This window comes from Natator depressus, chromosome 11 (assembly GCF_965152275.1).
Source record: "Natator depressus isolate rNatDep1 chromosome 11, rNatDep2.hap1, whole genome shotgun sequence".
NCBI lineage: Eukaryota > Metazoa > Chordata > Testudines > Cheloniidae > Natator > Natator depressus.
The window spans coordinates 33,715,957-33,736,295 of NC_134244.1; the positions used below are offsets into that span (position 1 = coordinate 33,715,957).

The 20,339-nt window shown below is 41.1% G+C and overlaps 1 protein-coding gene across 7 annotated transcripts in view; it reads left to right on the plus strand.

Moving 5' to 3' along the window:
- The window catches only part of SLC4A10 (solute carrier family 4 member 10), a 302,756-nt gene that overhangs the window by 179,770 nt on the left and 102,647 nt on the right, over positions 1-20,339 (plus strand). For all 7 annotated transcript variants that reach the window (XM_074967434.1, XM_074967433.1, XM_074967431.1 and 4 more), the window contains 2 exons: positions 1,536-1,674; positions 13,099-13,259. In XM_074967434.1, the coding sequence (XP_074823535.1) occupies positions 1,536-1,674; positions 13,099-13,259 (300 nt within the window). The remainder of the gene's footprint in view (positions 1-1,535; positions 1,675-13,098; positions 13,260-20,339) is intronic.

The following is a 20,339-nucleotide window of genomic DNA, read 5'->3' on the forward strand; positions in this document are numbered from 1 at the left end:
TCAGCACCTCTGATCAGCACTTTGTTCTCTGTGCTTTTTGGTTAAGTGCCACCTTATCAGAAAGACTAAACTTTCACAGGACGGGAGAGCAGCCTGGGAGAGCTAGTGTTGCTTAACCCCAGAATGAAGTGGTAAAGTAATGTTTCAGTCAGACTGCACCCCAGGCACAGCAAGACAGGGGGACTGGAACAATTTATATAGTGGGGGTGCTGAGAGCCATTGAACCCTTCTGCAAACCCTGCATATAATGGAAACCACTTCAAGGCAGGGGGTGTGCAGCACTCCCAGTACCCCTAGTTCCAGCACCAATGCAGCAGCGTGTCTGCTACTCTATTTTTCAGTTGACTAGCAGCATGGCTCCTACAGTCACTCACAAAGGATTCTTGGTTGTTCTTTCAGCTGTGAAGTACATTGGCAGAAACCGTAACTATACATTTCTGGAGATATTGGATGCCATCCACAGTTGTATGATTTGAGATTTGGATTTTATCAAAAATGGATTTTAAGACCGTTACAGCATTTGAACCAATAAAACTGTAGTATGCAAACATGTGCACCATGACTTAAGTCAAGTGCACTGTGACTGCCTGAGTTTTCTCTCATATTTCAAAGCACCAGTCATAAGGGAAGAGCAGTCTGTCTCTGAGACAATGTAGCAGCTGATTGGACAGTGAGGAGAAGATCATAGGGGAAAAGAAAGAAGGGAAAAGGTGGTGTGAAGGGAGGAGAGCAGGAAGAGAGGATAAGAAATGGGCAAGTCAAGAATAGATAGGAAAAAGAACTGTTGGAATGGCATCAATTATTCTTACTATTCTAGCCCGCCTTCTGTCTGTGTCTCTCTCTCTATATGTTGTTTCTAACTATTTAGGCAGGTCCAACAGGACAATTTATGTCAGTGAATAGTGAGAGATTTGAAATTCATGGAGGGTATTTTCTTTTGGGACCTATCAATAGAAGTTTAATGGAAAAAATGAATGCAAATATAGTACCCCGACTTTGTGAACTGAGTTAAATTTGTACATTAAAAATCAGTCCACAGTAGTTAGCTTGTCTGACACTTAGCAGTACCTGTGGTTTATTTTACCCTGTTAGGCTGGGTGAGACATCATTAAATCACATTTGTAAGTATCTGTATACTTCACATTGTGAAAAAAATGTGTTTGTCTGTTTTGGATATATTTATTGAATTAGAATACAGGTAATTTAGATGGAATAAACAGATCTTAATAGTAAAGTGCTGTGTGCTCTACAGTTCATAGAGCATGAGTTAAAGCATGACTGAACTGACAAGATGTGTGATTATTTTATGTATTACAATACTTGTTTGTGAAGGTTAATTATCTGGATAAGAGACAGCTGAATAATCTCATCAAATTCCAGTCATTTGCTTACTGAAGGCATACAAATGACTGTTCCCACTAATGTAAAATCATTTTGCATTTAATCCTTGCTGAAAAAATGCAGATTAGTAATTCGGTCCAATCACAGTCCCTGCTGTCTATGTTTTTTGATGATATTTGTGTTTCCCCCCCCAGACACCCCATCACAAAGAGTACAGTTTATTCTTGGAACAGAGGATGATGATGAGGAACACATTCCTCATGACCTCTTTACTGAACTTGATGAGATTTGCTGGCGTGAAGGAGAGGATGCTGAATGGAGAGAGACAGCAAGGTAAGTATTTTCAGGAGGTGTTTTTGTCAGTAACTGATGGTCACTGAAAGTGTGGTGAGACATTTCAAAGCTGTAGCAGGCCCAGGAATGGATTTTGGATACAAAGCTTAAACAAACAAAAAAATCATTTAAATCCTTGTATAACTAGTATTGCCACAGTATCTGTCATTCCTTAAGACCCAGATGTTTTCATCTGGATTTAACATATATAGGTCAGAATGAAAATTGAATGAAAGAACTGACGTAAACAAAAAAAATCTATTACTTATAGTAATTAAGTAGACCCTTTTATTCATATTTTAGCCCATCATTTTTATATTTAAAGTATTTTTAAACTTACACAACCAGGAACATATCCTTGAGAAATCCATGAGTTGGCCTCTTTATTAAAAGATCACAGGAGAGAGGGAATAACATTACCGTAGCCAAATTAAACTTAAGATAAACTCAAATATTCACAGAGTCCAACCTTTAATGAGCAGATGCTCTGGAGACTTTGAATATTCAATGTTAGATCATTTCACTTCTGCAGAATTAAAATGTGGAAAGAATGTCTGCCCAGATTTTTTCTCTGCTGAAAGACATTAACTGAATATCAATTACATAACTGCTTGTTTTTCTTCCTCGGGCTTCTAAGTGTGGGAGTCACTTACTATATACCTGGTTTCAATGGGGCATTACATTTCCAACAAATCTGGATTTTGGGGCTTACCATTTTTCTCCTTGGAATCTCTACACTCTCTTCCTTTAGATAACTGCCACTAATTTGTTTAGTGTTCATGGAAGGTGCCAGAGTGCCCAGAGATATTGGGCCAGATCTGTGACTTCAATATGGCCTTGGTGGATGAAATAGCCTGTAACTTTGGCTGAATTGATCAACTGAGGAATCTATCTATTGGAGGACTACCCAGGTGGTGGTGTTCCCAAGGGCCAAGAGCAGTCACTCATCCCTGTGACCTCGCTGCAATTGTGTAAGCTCGGAGGGGCACAGAAGGACAGGTTCCTTGTTCCCTTCTCCTCCATTTTTGTGTCCACATGCAGGGGGCATCCTCAATCAGTTCATATGCTTTTTTCCATGGACTACAGTAGATTACACCACAAAATTGATGTTCTCTGGGTCCTAAAATATTCATATTCACAGTCAAAGAAAGAAAATATAATTTATCTTTTTTTTCAAAAGGTCTTCATTTTACTCATACTAATTAAAGATGGTTTATATCTTGAAGAAAAAAAAATCAATTCTGTTTATAGTTACAGAATTTTTCAGCAGGGAAGTGGAATAGGAATGTCTTCTGGGAAGCATTACAGAAGTATGTTTCTTAGAAATTATTCTGATTTTAATTTAACATAATCTTATAATCAAGACAGAATTCCAAATAAATAGCTGAAATAAAAGAAACATCCATTTAATTTGATCTATCATATGTCTATTTTAATTGTCTTCCTTCCTCTTCACAGTAGATAAGAAAGCACATTTTGTATTGTACATACTGTGACGGGGCAAGGCTGGATGGCTATAGAAAAGTAGTGGGAGATAGATATATTAGCTCCAGGCTAAACAAATCCCTGGTACCAGGTTAAGTGAAATGGAAGCTGCTCCAGGTCAATTAAGACACCTGGGGCCAATTCAGAACTTTCCAGAAGGCAGGGAGAATGCTAGGTTGATTAGGACACCTGAAGCCAATCAGGGGCTGGCTGAAACTAGTTAAAAGCCTCCCAGTTAGTCAGGTGGGTGTGCATGTCAGGAGCTGTGGAAGGAAGTTGTGCTGTTGGAGAGACTGAGTAGCACACACCATATCAGGCAGAAGGAAGGAGGCCCTGAGATAAGGGTGAAGTGGAGCTTGAGGAAGTGAGGGCTGCTGTGGGGCAAGTAGCCCAGGGAATTGTACATGTCATGTTTCTAATAGGTCAGCTACCATAGCTGATACTATCAGGGTCCCTGGGCTGGAGTCCGGAGTAGAGGGTGGGCCCGGGCTCCCCCCCTACCTTTGCCCCCTGATTAATCACTGAGACTGGGAGACAACAGAGACTGTGCAAGGAAGGATAACTTCTCCTCACCTCCCTTGCTGGCTTATGATGAAAATGGCTCAGTAGACTGTGATCCTTGTCTCTAGAGAGAGAAGGGTTACGTGGAGGGTCACAGTGAGCCTCTGAGGCTAGCGAAATCCGCCAGGAAACGCGGGACCCATGGAGGCAAGGACAGGGCTTTGTCACAATACACACTAGTAAACGAATAAGTGTAATGAAGTGGAGTAGGTATTACATATTACTGAATACATCACTAATCCTGGAACAATAGGCTTTTAGAGTAAATCCTTGATCCAGCATTCAGTTCCAGTAAGTAAGCTCTGTTCTGGAGACAACTGTAGTTGTAGTAGTAAAATTAATATATAGAGCACTTTTCACCAGCTGATCTCAAAGTGCCTTGCAAAGGAAGTCAGTATTGTCACCCCCCTTTTACAGATGGGGAATCAGGCACAGAGAGAGGAAGTGACTCGCCTACAGTCACCCAACAGGTCAGTGGCAGAGCCAGGAATAGAATCCAGGTCTGCCAAGTCCCAGTCCAGTCCTCTGTCCACTAGGACTTATTGCCTTGTAGGAGTCAGGAAGGGGAGGAATCCTTCCCTTCAAATCAGGGAATGCCTCTTAGCGGTTGCTGTATCTGCAGTGCTTGTGGTAGCTGTTGAAGCTCCTGCTCTCTCCGTGCTCATAGGTAAGGACTAGTGGATTTGCATAGTGGCAAATTCTCCAGTCCCTCTATTGCCTCCTCAGCTCACCCTCAACCCCCTGAATACTGGGCATAGCTAAACTCCAAAGAACACAGCTCCATGGCATGCAAGGGGCATAGGGTACGAATGATGTGAGAAGCCCCAGGGAGGTGCTGGTTCCTCACCCTTGCCAAAGCAAAATTCCATTGGTTTCACTGTGATTAGGGACTTCTGTGTCTGTAGAGATGGGGGGTTAGGTGGTGGTCAAGATTTTCCTTCGTAATATTGCCACAAAGGAATGGCATAAGAATGCCAGTGTTTCTGATGGATTTTGTGACTCTGGTGTTAATGTAATTGTTTAGAATATCTTCTTTTATAACATGAGTTATTGTGTATTTATTGTTTGCATAATACCATCAGTGTGCTAGGTACTTTACAGACCAGCTAACAGAGTTATTGTGTAATCAATAGCCAGAAAAGGAATACCAAGAGCCCAGTCCAGCTCCCATCAAATTCCATGGCAGTTTCGCTGTTGACCTTAATGAGCACAGAACAAGGCATCAAATAGTTACATATGCATTTTACCAAGAGGAGGTGTGGTGAATCTCTGGTGCAATATGTCTGGACCCTTCTGCAATTCCATTTGATGGAGCCTGCATGCACAGTCATTATTCTGGAACCTTTTATAAATGTTGTGTGCAAGCGGTGTAAGATTCATTGAGACATTTGCTGCTCAGTTAGCCAAAATGGTAGCAGCTATTGAAGAGGAGTGTGGATAAGATTTGGCTGAAGCTCAGTATCTCTGGGAAGAACAGAACAGATTTATCTAAACAGAGGGAAAGGAGTTAGCAAGCTGCTGTGAGGATTTAAAGTGGCAAAGGCTCAGTTGTGTTGTCTCAAAGGCAGATTCCAATCCTAATGAGCCCATCAATACAATATTATTCATACAGAACGTTTTTTATGGTTAATAATGGTTTGGTATACTAACCATTTAACTATATTATTAAACATAAATAATTGGATTATTTCTTTTTTGTAACAGGCCACATTGCAACAATAATTATGTGCTATTATTTAGAAATCAAACATATACAGGAATTAAAACATCATAAAGTAAACAGAACATTTGTGAACATTTGGTGAAATCAGGAATCTCTTGTGTCAGCCCTAAAGTGATCCATTTTGCCCCTTTAATGATGATAAAGAAGCAGAAATGTATCCTTTTGGTAAATGACATTCAATGTTACTAATAGAATAATTTGCACAGATGACCTGGCTGTACTATTGTGTACAGAATGCTTGATTTATAGTTGCTGTCCTATAAAAGTACTTAGTGCACCTGTGACCCACAGACCTCCTGGATGTGGTGTCCTCTCTAGTAGCACCAAAACCACTTAACGATTAATGAGTCTGCTATAGCTTTAGCTAATAGTCATATGGCTTTTAGCTCATGCAGTAGTGGCTCGTGCATTTAGCTCCAGAGGTCCCAGGTTTGATCCCGCTCACTGGGGTCTGTCGGTGTTACAAGTGGGGGCTCGTCCAGGATATCAACTGGGAAGTCTCTGGAGGTCGGGATGTGCTTCCTCAGCTAGGGGAAGTATGTAACCCACACACCCCCTGGATGTGGTATTTTATCCCTTTTAATGGCACCAAGACCACTTAGACATTAATGAGTCTGCTACAGCCTTAGCTAAGGGCCATGTGGCTTTTGGCTCATGCACTAAGTTTCAGAGGTCCCAGGTTCAATCTTGCTTGCTGACGACCAGGGTCTGTCAGTGTTACACACACTTTATAAAGAAACAAACCTGGAGATGGTAGTTAGACTTATAATATATACACAGTAGTGCAACAGCATGTTGATAAATGCTATCGAAGTTCAAGTCTATTGAACCAGTCTTCTGCATTGCTGAGTGGGACAGTGATTTAGATTTCCCATGGTTGAACCTCAGAAGGTCACCCCAAATCTGGGTGATTATCTGAGCCTTATTCAGATCTCTTTAGTCTGCCTATTTGTAGTTGAAATCTCAGGAGAAAGTCCTTTCTCATGAAAGCACTTCTGCTTCTGGAACTGACCAGAATATGGTAAACCAGTGTGGTAAGAAGTTAACCAAACTTTTTAGATCTTCAGAAGAGATTTAGCTTAATTTTTGATGAAAATTATGATCTCTGTTATATTCACATCCATTTTCCCATCCATAGTTTTGAGAGATGGGTAGCTAACAGGTGTATTGGTTATGACACGAATGCCAAGTGATAATCACTGGTAGGGCAAAATAAAAACCCACTTTCTGCAAATGGTCTACACTTCCTTTCAAAGACATGAGGTCACACAACTTGTCTCCCTTTGTCACTTCCAGTTTGTCTCTAAGCAGTTTATTTTCTTTGGTTCATTTTCAAATTAACATTGGCAAAAGTTCATGCTGAAACAGGTATAATATGTAGGATTATGATGCCTGTGCTAGTCAGGCAGGTTGCAAGTGAATGAATGCTTGGGGAGACACAGCAAGCTCTGAAACAGATATTACTGGACCCCATAAGCCTGATATTTTGCACTAAAAAGTTATGGCAAAGAATACTACAAAGTGTTCATATGCTCTATTTCATGTTATACTATGTACAAAATACCCGATACATTTAAAAAACAGTGATAGTTTTTTTTAAAAAATTGGACAGTCCTGTTTAACCCTTTGGTTCTATAACAGAATGTCACCATTGGAGAAACTCTTGAAGTATTTTATTTTATCAGTCAATGACCTGTAGGAGAGGTCATACATTTCTTCCCCCACCCACCTCCCACAGCTAAAGAAAGTGTCAAGCTGCAAAAACTGAGCGTGGATTTTGAACACTCCAAAATTTGTATTTCTGTTTTTATTCAGCCCACTATAAAAGAATGGGAAAACTTGGATCCAGGCCTGGGTTAGGATTTCTAAACCTTTTATGTTCCTGAAGTTTGGCGATAAAGTCAGGGGCTTGATAAAGACCCAACTCTGGATTATTATCTGCCCTTTTCCTTTTTAAAAAAAAAAACTCCACCAGATACATTTGCATAAAGATTAGGTCTTTTTTCCTTTTAGAGTTTCTGTTACTGATGCTTATTCCTTGTTTTAAGTAATAATCTCCCAACATGGTTAACAAGTATCACATGAGGTAGTGTATCCAACTCAAAATATAGAGAAGAAAACCAATTCAGGAAGCATTTCTTAGAAGAGATGGGACACTCCACTCAGAGAATGGCATCAGCAGTGTTGTGCTACTGTAGCATGCATCAGAACAATTAACTAGTAGTGCAAGATGAAATCTTAAGAAATAAAGATCATGTTTTCATACAAATATTTTTAGTACTAAAAACAGATTGACTTGGATACGATCACTGACATATATGGAAAACTGCTGAAAGACCAGACACATAGAATAATGACACAATGGTAAATGACACAGGGGTGAACAGTGAGGTGGCAAAATTTGCAGATGATACAACATTACTAAAGATAGTGAAGACACAGGCAGACTGAGAAGAGCTACAAAAGGATCTCTCAAAAGTGGGTGACTGGGCAACAAAATGGCAGATGAAATTTAATGTTGATAAATGCGAAGTAATGCACATTGGAAAGCATAATCCCAACTATACATATAAAATGATGGGATCTAAATTAGCTGTTCCCACCCAAGAAAGAGATCTTGGAGTCATTGTGGATAGTTCTCTGAAAACATCCACTCAATGTGCAGTGGCAGTCAAAAAACCAAACAGAATGCTGGGAATAATTAAGAAAGGAGTAGATAATAGGACAGAAAATACCATGTTGCCTCTATATAAATCCATGGTACGCCCACATCTTGAGTAGTGTGTGCAGATGTGGCCGCCCCATCTCAAAAACGATATATTGGAATTGGAAAAGGTTCAGAAAAGGGCAACAAAAATTATTAGGGGTATGGAATAGCTTCCGTATGAGGAGAGATTAATAAGACTGGGGCTTTTCAGCTTGGAAAAGAGATGGCTAAGGGGAGATATGATTGAGGTCTATAAAATCATGACTGGTGTAGAGAAAGTAGATAAGGAAGTGTTATTTACTAATTCTCATAACACAAGGACTAGGGATTCACCAAATGAAATTAATAGGCAGCAGGTTTGAAACAAATAAAAGGAAGTATTTCTTCACACAACACACAGTCAACCTGTGGAACTTCTTGCCAGAGGATGTTGTGAAGGCCAAGACCATAACAGGGTTAAAAAAAGAACTAGATAAATTAATGGAGGATGAGTCCATCAATGGCTATTAGCCAGGATGGGCAGGCATGGTGTCCCTAGCCTCTGTTTGCCAGAAGCTGGGAATGAGCGACAGGGGATGGGTCACTTGATGATAACCTGTTCTGTTCATTCCCTCTGGGCACCTGGCACTGGCCACTGTCGGAAGACAGGATACTGGGCAAGATGGACCTTTGGTCTGACCCAGTACGGCTGTTCTTATGTTCTTAAATAAACCACCCAAAATGTAAATATCCAGGAAGAAGAATCCTGGAAAGCAGTAATGTTAAAAGTGTCTTGGACAACAGATTAGAATGAGTATCTGATGTAATAGGGCAGCAAACGCAGAGGCACCACTTCATTGAGTAGAGGTAAAAGTCTCTTCTGATATAGTTCTCGTGTGACTGTGCCTAGGCTATTGAGTTTATTTCTGGATACATCATTACAGGGAGATACTGATTTACAAAAGAAGATTCTAAGAGATAGGAGATATAATCTGAAATATTTTTGATGCCATTATATAACGAGAAGGACCAACGCAAAATGCAGGTCTTCCTAAACTGCAGACTAGTTATAAAAGAGACAAAGGGCAAACTAGTTTTCATTAGATACTCTGAAAGCAAAAGACACCAGGCAGAATGTGATTGAACATGCAGTATAGAATGCTAAATCTGATCTCAAATATGTTATGAAGAGTTTCGCCAATCCCAGGGAATATGGAATATTACAGTTTTCACATCAAGTTTTACCACATCATATGATTTTTTCTGACAGTGTTTGATTCAATTGGTGTAATTTTGTGTTGGAAAAGTACACTTGTTTGAAAACCATTGCTTTGGACTCATCTAGAAAAGCAATAATTGCAAGTTGAAAATGAAATCTTAACACAATATTCTGTTGTGAAACAGAGTGTCAACTGTACCTTGATATAATCATGTGCGACTAATCGCTAACTGTAAAGTCATAGAATCCATCAAATTTATAATGACAAATAATAGTTAATATTGGCATTTTAGTGTTTGGGTTGTTTGGTTCTAAGTCACCAAGCCTGTTTTATCAAGTCAATGTTCATTATAGAGAACACCAAATACTACCCATCTACCCATTCCTTAATCAGAAAACATAGAAAGCTGAACAGCCCAGGGCATACTTAGGAGAAACGTGCCAAAGAGTGTACTCAATTTACATCATGTTCTGTGTGTATGCTGTTTTTGTTTCATGTCCTATGCAGGCCTTAAGGGAGTTTGGCATTTAATTTTGAAAAGGTGTCTCAGAAGACCAAAAGCCTGGAATACTATAGATGCCTGTGGGTTGTGTCTCAGAAAATAGTATATTGATCCTTAGGTGCAGAAAAAATCAGTAGAAAACCACCACCTCATGGCTGGTATCATATGAAGATTAACATTGCCTAGGGCACTCACGAGAAAGTGTTGGGTGATCAAAGATAGGCCATGAAGCAGAATAGTTTGCATTCAATTTCCACGTTATGATTAAACCACTACCTCTGCAACTAGAATTGCAAATGTTATCATTTTTATGGCCTCTTGAACAGAAATAGATCTTTTCAGCCCCTTTCCTCTATCCTCATTAGACATTTAATTTTAAAAGTATCCCCCCAATTTAACTGAGTGTTGAAGGAAACACTCAGGTACGCTTACTCCAAAACATAGTATCTTGGCTTCAAATAGTGTTTCTACAAGTGAAGCACTAGCTAGCAGGAGTAGCTAATTAACTTCAGGTTCCCCCAAGATTGTATCAGGAGCTTAACTGATGAGACCTGAAACACAAAACAGGCAGTTTCATTTTCTGAATAACTTCTGTCTGTGAAATTCAGCCAGCTACAGAGCATCAGCCCAAGACTCATGAAACATTCAAGTGATTACAGGTTTAAGTGGGAATTAAATAAGACATAGGCCCTGGATTAGCCCCATTGACCCAAGGATGAATTTCACGCACAGAAGATATTTTGAAAATGAAATTAAATAGCCTGTTTCCTTTTTCAGGTTTTATTCCATTAAACTTCAGAACCAATCTCCCTTCGTAGTGTTGCGGTGGAATATACTAATGCAAACACTTGAGAACTGCATGCTTTGTTAATCTCACCTCAGTTAGGAGTCAAGTGATAGCACAGGGAATCCTGACACCAAAAACTAGTTTTGTTTGGTTAAAGGAAGGCTTTGCATAACTTTTTCAAATAACTTTTTCATGGCACAGGAAACTCTTAAAACATTTTAGGGTGGTTGGTCCTCACAAAGAATTTATATTGCAAAGAGCGGTCTTCTTTTGGAAGAGGTGCAGCAAGGATCTGCCTTTCGCACTCTCTTCCTTCCCCACTCCTCAGTTTGCACTCTGTTATGTCTATATACAAGGTGTAAGGTAGTGGGGAAATAGGACTCTTATTTATAAGACTAATGACAAAATAGAATGTCATGTAGTACGGAGAGAGTTTGGGTCATATTTTCTTCTGGTGTCACTCCACTGAAGTAATTACAGTGAAACCAGCAGAGAATTTGGCTGTTTATATATATTAAAAAAAATGCGGATGTGCAATTCAAATTTTCATTAGATGGCTAACAGAGTGTTTTGGGGAGAGATAGTGTAGCAGTCTAGGACTTTTTTTCCCCTAAAGTGTTTACTAGTTTCTTGTCTCTTGTCCAGACTTTCTTCTTATAGGCAGAGCTGATAGTGTTGGCTAATACTTTCCATATTTTCAGTTTCTTATAACTTTCCCAAACTCTAACCATTCTGGCTGAAATTTCCCATACTAGGTGTCTGCCTCAGGCTGAATTTTGTTTGAAAAGTTTCAGCTAAAATAGTTCAGGTGCTCTCAAGAATGAAATTAGAGGAAACATTTTTGCCCGTGTTAAAAAATTCTTAGTCATTTCATTGAGAAGGTCTGGTACCTCTGTTCTTTTGAGCAAAGTAGTTTAAATTTGGCTGGGGTACACTCTTTGTGTCAGAGATGTAAGTTTTGCTGTCCATGTGGAAATCCACTCAAATTTGGCCAAGTTTTAAGCCTTTGGAAAATCCCACCTTGCATATGCTCAGTAGAGACTTGTTAAAGTTTAGAAGTTAAGTTCTGTGACTATTTCCTCTGTACTTTGCATGGTCCAGCCTGAAGGTGCAGAGGGCTGAGCAGGACTTTCTCTGCAAATGCTGCTATTGGCTGATGTGAGCCACTGTGACAAAGTATACTGTAACTATATGCAGGGAGACTGTTTCCTCTGCTTTGCTGGTGACCAGGCAGCATAGAGGAGAAAGAGGGAGTGACTTGACTGGAATGTAGAGGGGTAAGCGTGAGGAGTGAGGTGTGGGGAGGGCATGGAGGGAGGAGACGAATGGATTGCAAGATCTGGGATGCGGTGGTCAGTGGAGGTGGGGAGTGGGACAGGAGTTGGATAGGAGCAGAGGGAGAGGAGGAGGTTGGAGGGGCATATAGGTGCAGAGGGAGACTAGAGCAGGAGCCAGGGAATGGAGATGTGAAGGACCAGAGAGGGAGTGAGGCATGAGTTGGGGGAGTTGGACAGCAGAAGAAAGAGAGGGGGCAGGAGCCAAGGCATTGGGTGGTGGATAGAACCAGAGGTAGTGGAGGGCAGGACCTGGGAGAGTTGGATAGGAGAAGAGGGTGGAAGGTAGGAGCCTGGGTTGGGGTTGGATAGGAGCAAAGTGGGTAGTAGATAGGAACAGGGGGAGAGGGAGCAGGAGCTGTCTGTGTGTGTGTAGGGGGATGGGATGATGTATAGGAACAAAGTGGGGCTGGGGCAGGACAGACAGGAATGGGGGGCAGAGGCAGGTTTGGCAGGGGGACATGGGCAGAAGAGTATATAACCACTAGAGCATGAACTGTTCCAAAACTTGAAAATGAACCCAGAAGTCCTGAGTCCCTACATTCTTCTGCTGCCAGCAAATAGTCGTGAATGCACTGACAAAGCATATGTCTCATCCCTCTCTTGTGCCTGGGCTATGTAGAGTATAACAGCCTACTATTGCTACCAGTTACTTCATTAGCTCAAGTACCAGAGATCTGTTCTGTTGAGTGTTAGTATCGCTCTACATGATGGAATTTCTGGGTTTTTTTTTTCAGTTTACTTTTTTCAAGGATTTATATTGATTCTGTAGCAGTACTTTACCACTACACATTCCCAGAGTTTTTCTGACCTACATTATCAATGATTCTGACACACAAAGCAGTTTTAGCCATGACAGGTCATTATCCAAAGTTGCACAAAACAAAACATGTTATGTTATTTTTTATCTGCTTTCCCCTTCAACTCTCAGGATGAAATAAATGTTCAACAAATGGTATGGGACAAAATTGCTGGCGGGGAGGGAATGTTCTCATGTTTCCTGCAAACAACAGAGAGTAAAATAAAACCAAACAAAATATTTGATAGTGTCCATTGAATATGCATGAAAATAACTCACTTTTCATTTCCTATATATAAAGGCTTACTAAGCTGTTTGTTTGCATAGATGGTTGAAGTTTGAAGAAGATGTAGAGGATGGTGGAGAGAGATGGAGCAAACCATACGTTGCCACTCTGTCACTTCATAGCTTGTTTGAGTTGAGAAGTTGTATCCTGAATGGTACAGTTCTACTGGACATGAGAGCTAATTCTTTAGAAGAAATTGCAGGTATACTGATGTTTTATACCAATAACCTATCATGATAAATATTAATGTTGGAAACTAAAGTGTGTATCACTTATCAGAGAGCTTTTGCATAAAAATCAGCTGTATGTAGAAACGTTTTCTATAAATATTTACATGTATAAAAATATCTAAAATTGGAGTTGAGCAGTATTGTAGTAAGATATTTTATAGCTAACTTTGCATAAGTTGTAGGTGTTTAATCAGAGTGGATGTGTTCTCTACTCCACTTCTGCCACCACACATTCAAAATGATATATGTGCTAAGTTCCACAAATTAAAGCCATTTTTGAGATGGCTGATCACAAACAGACAAATCATCTTAAACATTCCTTAAAGTATCAACAGTTTTCCACCATGCTGAAATAACACACAACCAACTGAATGGGCTCTTTCCCAAATTTACAAATATGCATCTTTGGCTTGAGAACAAGATAGAGACATTTCAGCTGATAGTGTATATTTTCTAGGAAGTTGTAGATACCTTAGAATGAAAGTGGCTTTTTTAATTATATGAATGTTGCTCCCATCATTGTATAGGAAACATCTGTAGGATGCAAAGTGTCCTGGCACCTGCTCAATGGTATAATGTTTATGTGCAGCCTCACAGGAAACATTTCAGATTATAGGCCTTTAACCCAATTCTCACTGTGTTGATGCTCTTCATGGGGAGATACAGTCACAACTCTCATAACAGCTTTAGGGAGTTTCATTTACGATTTCCTTCTATACTGCTAGGAAAATTCAGCCCTCTGTAACTTCATAACTACATACCTAGTACATGAGCATGCTGAACTGGGTAAGGAGGGAATGGACTGGGAAGAAACGCAGAAATTGTACAATTCACATAAGTTTCACTTGGGGGGAAAGAGGAGAAAATTGAAGTTTTTTGAGTTTGAAAGACCACATTTTCTACAAGTCAGGGCAATCCTAGATTGAATTTACTGGGGGGGGGGGTTATTATGTAATAGCAGGGGATCACAGGGGAAAACTAATATATTCAAAAAATGTCAGATGTTTGTGAGTAGACAATAAAAGGCTAGGGACACTAGGTTTAGAACAGAAGGACCCAAGAATGGCCATGAAATATGTTGAGATTCGGAGTTTCCCCCCTAACTCAATCCCTTGATGCTTGGGCTGGCAGAGGTTGGAACATCATGGAAAAAGCACGATCACCTTTTGGAGCACTTCTTGTCACGTTTGTGTGATTCCATCTGGCTGATGCTTGGAGCAGAGGAATCTGCAAGATAGAATCATTGAAATTATACAGATCCAGAAGTCCATCATCCTGCCACTGAAAAATTAAATAACTGCTAAAATGTTCAGCAGTTATCAGCCAGAAATGTGTACCTGTGACAGTTCTTGGGTTACCCAGGAGTCAGGACTGTGGTCTCCTTGTTGCCTTCTGGCATTGCCAGCATTCTTCTTTGGGCTAATGCCAGACCTTCCTTCACCAGGCAAGTTAACAAACCCCAAACCCCAAATTCTTTTGAATCATTTTCCTGTGATATCCAGCCCCTGACATTGGCTCCTCACAGAATTTCCAGATCCAAAGGTGCAGTATGCTCCAGTTCACCAGTTGTACCTTAAACCACTGCTCCTGTAACCCACACAGCATTTGTGAGCACTTATAGTAAAGCAAAAGAAGGTTTATTTAAGAAAGAATAAAGATTTAATTAGAAACAAGAGAGTGGTGGAAACAATTAGTTGCAATAAAGAACAAAATCATAAAATCAAACCTGGGTCTACACTTATCAATATTTCCTATCCAGTAAAGTAGATTCCCCCCCAAACCTCCAAAGCTCAGTCTGTTGCAGAGCTGGCTGATTTCTCAAGAATCAGGACCCAAATGTTCATGAAAGCATCCCCTCACGTGGGATTGAGAGTCTTGACAAGTGAAGAGCTTTCTGTAGATACTTTACACGTTACTCTTTATGTATAAATATCCAGTTAGACATGTGTTTGGTGTAGTGAGTTTGTCATATCTGAGGTGAGAGCTGCTTGCAAAGAACAGGGGGCCCATTGCCAAGGAGTCTCTGTATTACACAACCATCTCCCACCTCCATTTCCCTCAAAGACTGTGCATTTCATCCTACTTCAGAGGTGAGAGTCAGGCACAGGGAGAAGGAATGGAGGGTTTCAGGCCCTCAAAAGAGAAAAATTAGAGACACAAAGCACCCATTATGAGAACATTTACAGCAAAAGGATAGTGTAAAAATTATGAGAGCTTAAAACTTACATTAATTTACTTGAGAGTTCAAAATGGGAGATGGTACCTGTAAGCAGGGTCTGAATGAATGCTTCCCTGACAGCTAGCTGGGAGGGAAGAGACTATGGGTGTGTTTATTTAAATACAGTTTGCTCCTGCTGTTTACATATTCATCATTTACAGCTGTGTCAAAGGATCAACTTTGGCTGGTGTTGGGTACAAATGACCTTAGTACTGAATGCAGGGGTAGTGAAAATGGTTACCAATGTTGTAATAATTGTAGGAATACAGGAAAGTAGGACAGTGCTTAACCTGTCCCAAATGAGGGAAGGCACCCTCAGTTGAAAGAACCTCATTAAGCAGGGGCTTGAATATCAGAGTTCTGTGAAAGTAAAGGGGTGGAGGGAAAGACAGAAGTCCTGGTGTTCTGGCCAGGAGGCTGCACAACTCCCCTCTCCCACCCCCCAGGGGTCCTCTTTAGACTGGCTTAACCTGTTCTTCCTCCCTGTTCAAAGAATAGAGCTAAATAGGCTTCATTAGGAGCCTCTTTTGTTATTTTAATTGCTCAATCAGAGTTGAAACCAGTTGTGGTAGGACTGTGTTTCTACCCTGCCTGCGAAGAGCCAAAATCACTTGAGATGGGGCAGTGTTTCTGCCCAGCCTGCAAAAGAGCTGAAAATCACTGAGAGACTGATGTGCAGTGGTCACAGCAGAGAGGCAGAATGTGACTGACAGTCAGCTGGCGAATGAGTGACCAGCAGGGAAGCAGCAGAGAGGCGCAATGAATGGCCAGCAGGCTGGCGGCGGAGAGGCGTGCATGGCGAGAGCAGTGAGCAGGTGGCCGGTGAGCAGCCAGCTGAACGAGTAAGATGCCTCTTTACCCCCAACCCAGGGTGGGAGGTGATCTCTGCAGATGCACCTCTGAACTCTAGGTCTGCACTGACCAAGCACAGCAACAGTGAGTGGGGTGCAGAGAAGGGTCGGGCATATGAAAGGGATTTTTGGGTTGCTGGACTTAAGCACCTGAGGGGAAAAGGGCACTGCCCAACCTACCTGGACGTGGATCTTTTACTCATGGTTTATGTTTATGAACCCTGTTTACACTGTTTTCCCAAATTAACTCAGAGTTACTTCCCTCCTTTTATTAAAAGTTTCTTTTCTACGCTTAGACTCTGTGCTTGCAAGTGGGGAAGTATTGCCTCTGAGGCTCACAGGGGTGGTGTGTAATTTTCCCAGGTTACTGGGTGGGGGCTCAAGCTGGTTCTGTGTTGTATCGATGGAAAGGAACCTCTAGATATTGAACCCGGCTCTGGTTGCTGCTGACTCCACCTGGGAGAAGGGTTACATACCTTTTGTTTGATATAAAGGTGGAAAAGTAATAGTGAGGAAACTTTGCCTCACACACCAGAAGAGAGTTTAAAGGAATTGGATTTACATACAGCGAGTAATGTATTTAAGGTCAGATAAGCTTCATCATAGTAATCTGAATGAGGCAACAGGGGAGATGTTGCACATAGGGTCAGCTCTTACAGAGACATTAAAGTTGGTTGGGATAGGTTTGGCTGCTCCCCACAGTGGGCACCCTTCTCAAACTTGTGTGTCAAAGTGGTGCGAGATATTGTAAACCCAGTCTACAGTATCTTACCCCTTCTGTGGTAAGGATCCCATTCTTCCAGGGGCTGAATAAGAATGTCAGGATTTGGCTTAATAATGATAAAAGATGGATGTGAGGGATTGAAGTGAGACTGGCAGTTTTTCTAGGACAAAGGGGTAAACCAATGTGGTGTTTTATTACTATGTATAACAAAACTTATTAATTTTTTATCAAGAAGATCACTTGCCTACCACCCAGTTTTACTGTTCTGATTGCTAGCACTATCTCACTCAGGCTGGAAAAACCCGGTGGTCAGCCTCAATTACGGCAATGCCCAGTCTTAGGAATGGTTTCTTATTGATGAACTAGAAGTGTCAGTCAGTCAGTCAGTCAATCCATCTCTCTAATGAAGTAAGTGTTCCACTCCAAAATAAATTTCTTCATGAACTTTGATAAAGTAACATTGAGCATTATGGAATTTTTTTGCCAGCTTTCTGAAGATGTCTGATAGCAAGACCACAATGCATTTGTGTTTGTAGTCTCTGGAGCACTAGTTGCTGTCAGTTCTCCTTTTCTTTGTTGTATTCTTGAAAACTTTAGAAGTCACAACATTAGTTTGTTCTGAGACCATTTTCGCAGGTAATTGGTCCGTTAACTTGTCTTTTGGTACAGGATTTTGATTAAGGGTTGTAAAGTAATTTTTTGCATTGGTTCCATTTCCAAAATCTTTTGACTCACTGCTTAGAAAAAGTTTCAGAGTAGCAGCCGTGTTAGTCTGTATCCGCAAAAAGAAAAGGAGGACTTGTGGCACCTTAGAGACTAACAAATTCATTTGAGCATAAGCTTTCGTGAGCTACAGCTCACTTCATCGGATACATTCAGTGGAAAATATAGTGGGGAGATTTATATACACAGAGAACATAAAACAATGGGTGTTACCATACACACTATAATGAGAGTGATCAGGAAAGGTGAGCTATTGCCAGCAGGAGAGAAAAAAAACAACAACAACCCCTTTTGGTCTGTAATCAAGTGACCAAAGAGATTGAAGTGTTCTCCGACTGGTTTTTAAATGTTATAATTCTTGACGTCTGATTTGTGTCCGTTTATTCTTTTATGTAGAGACTATCCAGTTTGACCAATGTACATGGCAGAGGGGCATTGCTGGCACATGATGGCATATATCACATTGGTAGATGTGCAGGTGAACGAACCTCTGATAGTGTGGCTGATGTGATTAGACCCTATGATGGTGTCCCCTGAATAGATATATGGACACAGTTGGCAACGGGCTTTGTTGCAAGGATAGGTTCCTGGATTAGTGGTTCTGTTGGGTGGTGTGTGGTTGCTGGTGAGTATTTGCTTCAGGTTGGGGGGCTTTTTGTAAGCAAGGACTGGCCTGTCTCCCAAGATCTGTGAGAGTGATGGGTTGTCCTTCAGGATAGGTTGTAGATCCTTGATGATGCGTTGGAGAGGTTTTAGTTGGGGACTGAAGGTGATGGCTAGTGGTGTTCTATTATTTTCTTTGTTGGGTCTGTCCTGTAGTAGGTAACTTCTGGGTACTCTTCTGGTATTAGTTCATTTTAAGTGATCACTCTCCTTACAGTGTGTATGGTAATACCCATTGTTTCATGTTCTCTGTGTATATAAATCTCCCCACTGTATTTTCCACTGAATGCATCCGATGAAGTGAGCTGTAGCTCACGAAAGCTTACGCTCAAATAAATTTGTTAGTCTCTAAGGTGCCACAAGTCCTCCTTTTCTTTTTGCGAATACAGACTAACACGGCTGCTACTCTGAAACCTGTCTTCTGGCTCTGTCAATCTGTTTCTTCACTTCAGCAGGTGGGTATTGTAGTTGTAAGAATGCTTGATAGAGATCTTGTAGGTGTTTGTCTCTGTCTGAGGGGTTGGAGCAAATGCGGTTGTACCATAGAGCTTGGCTGTAGACAATGGATCGTGTGGTGTGGTCTGGATGAAAGCTGGAGGCATGTAGGTAGGCATAGCGGTCAGTAGGTTTCTGGTATAGGGTGGTGTTTATGTGACCATCATTTATTAGCACCGTAGTGTCCAGGAAGTGGATCTCTTGTGTGGACTGGTCCAGGCTGAGGTTGATGGTGGGATGGAAATTGTTGAACTCATGGTGGAATTCCTCAAGGGCTTCTTTTCCACGGGTCCAGATGATGAAGATGTCATCAATGTAGCGCAAGTAGAGTAGAGGCATTAGGGGACGAGAGCTGAGGAAGTGTTGTTCTAAATCAGCCATAAAAATGTTGGCATACTGTGGGGCCATGCGGGTACCCATGGCAGTGCCGCTGATTTGAAGGTATACATTGTCCCCAAATGTGAAATAGTTATGGGTGAGGACAAAGTCACAAAGTTCAGCCACCAGGTTTGCCGTGACATTATCGGGGATACTGTTCCTGACGGCTTGTAGTCCATCTTTGTGTGGAATGTTGGTGTAGAGGGCTTCTACATCCATAGTGGCTAGGATGGTGTTTTCAGGAAGATCACCGATGGATTGTAGTTTCCTCAGGAACTCAGTGGTGTCTCGAAATCAGCGGCACTGCCATGGGTACCCGCTTGGCCCCACAGTATGCCAACATTTTTATGGCTGACTTAGAACAACGCTTCTTCAGCTCTCATCCCCTAAAGACTGGGAGTGGATGGGTCATTACACAAAGTAAAACTATTTCCCCATGTTTATTTCCTCCCCCCAACCCCCACCCCCCCGCTGTTCCTCAGACATTCTTGTCAACTGCTGGAAATGGCCCACCTTGATTATCACTACAAAAGTTCCCCATCCACCCCCGCCCCGCTCTCCTGCTGGTAATAGCTCACCTTTCCTGATCACTCTCGTTACAGTGTGTATGGTAACACCCACTGTTTCATGTTCTCTGTGTTTCTAAATCTCCCCAATGTATTTTCCACTGCATGCATCCGATGAAGTGAGCTGTAGCTCACGAAAGCTTAAGATCAGATAAGGTGCCACAAGTCCTCCTTTTCTTTTTGCTTAGAAAAAGTTTTTTGTTTGTTCTCAGAACTTTCCCAAAACCTATATATAACCTAGGAGTGGCAGCTATCATTATTGATGTAGTTCTCCCTCATTTGGTATCTTTTCTGATACAAATAGTAGATTGTTATATTACAAGGTTTGATGGATTGCTGCTTTTAGAATCTGAAATTTTAACAGGCATCCTCCTGACTGTCTTTCTTAACTGCTTTGAACATGTTTTACCTCACTCTGAGGGTATTGTTCTGTA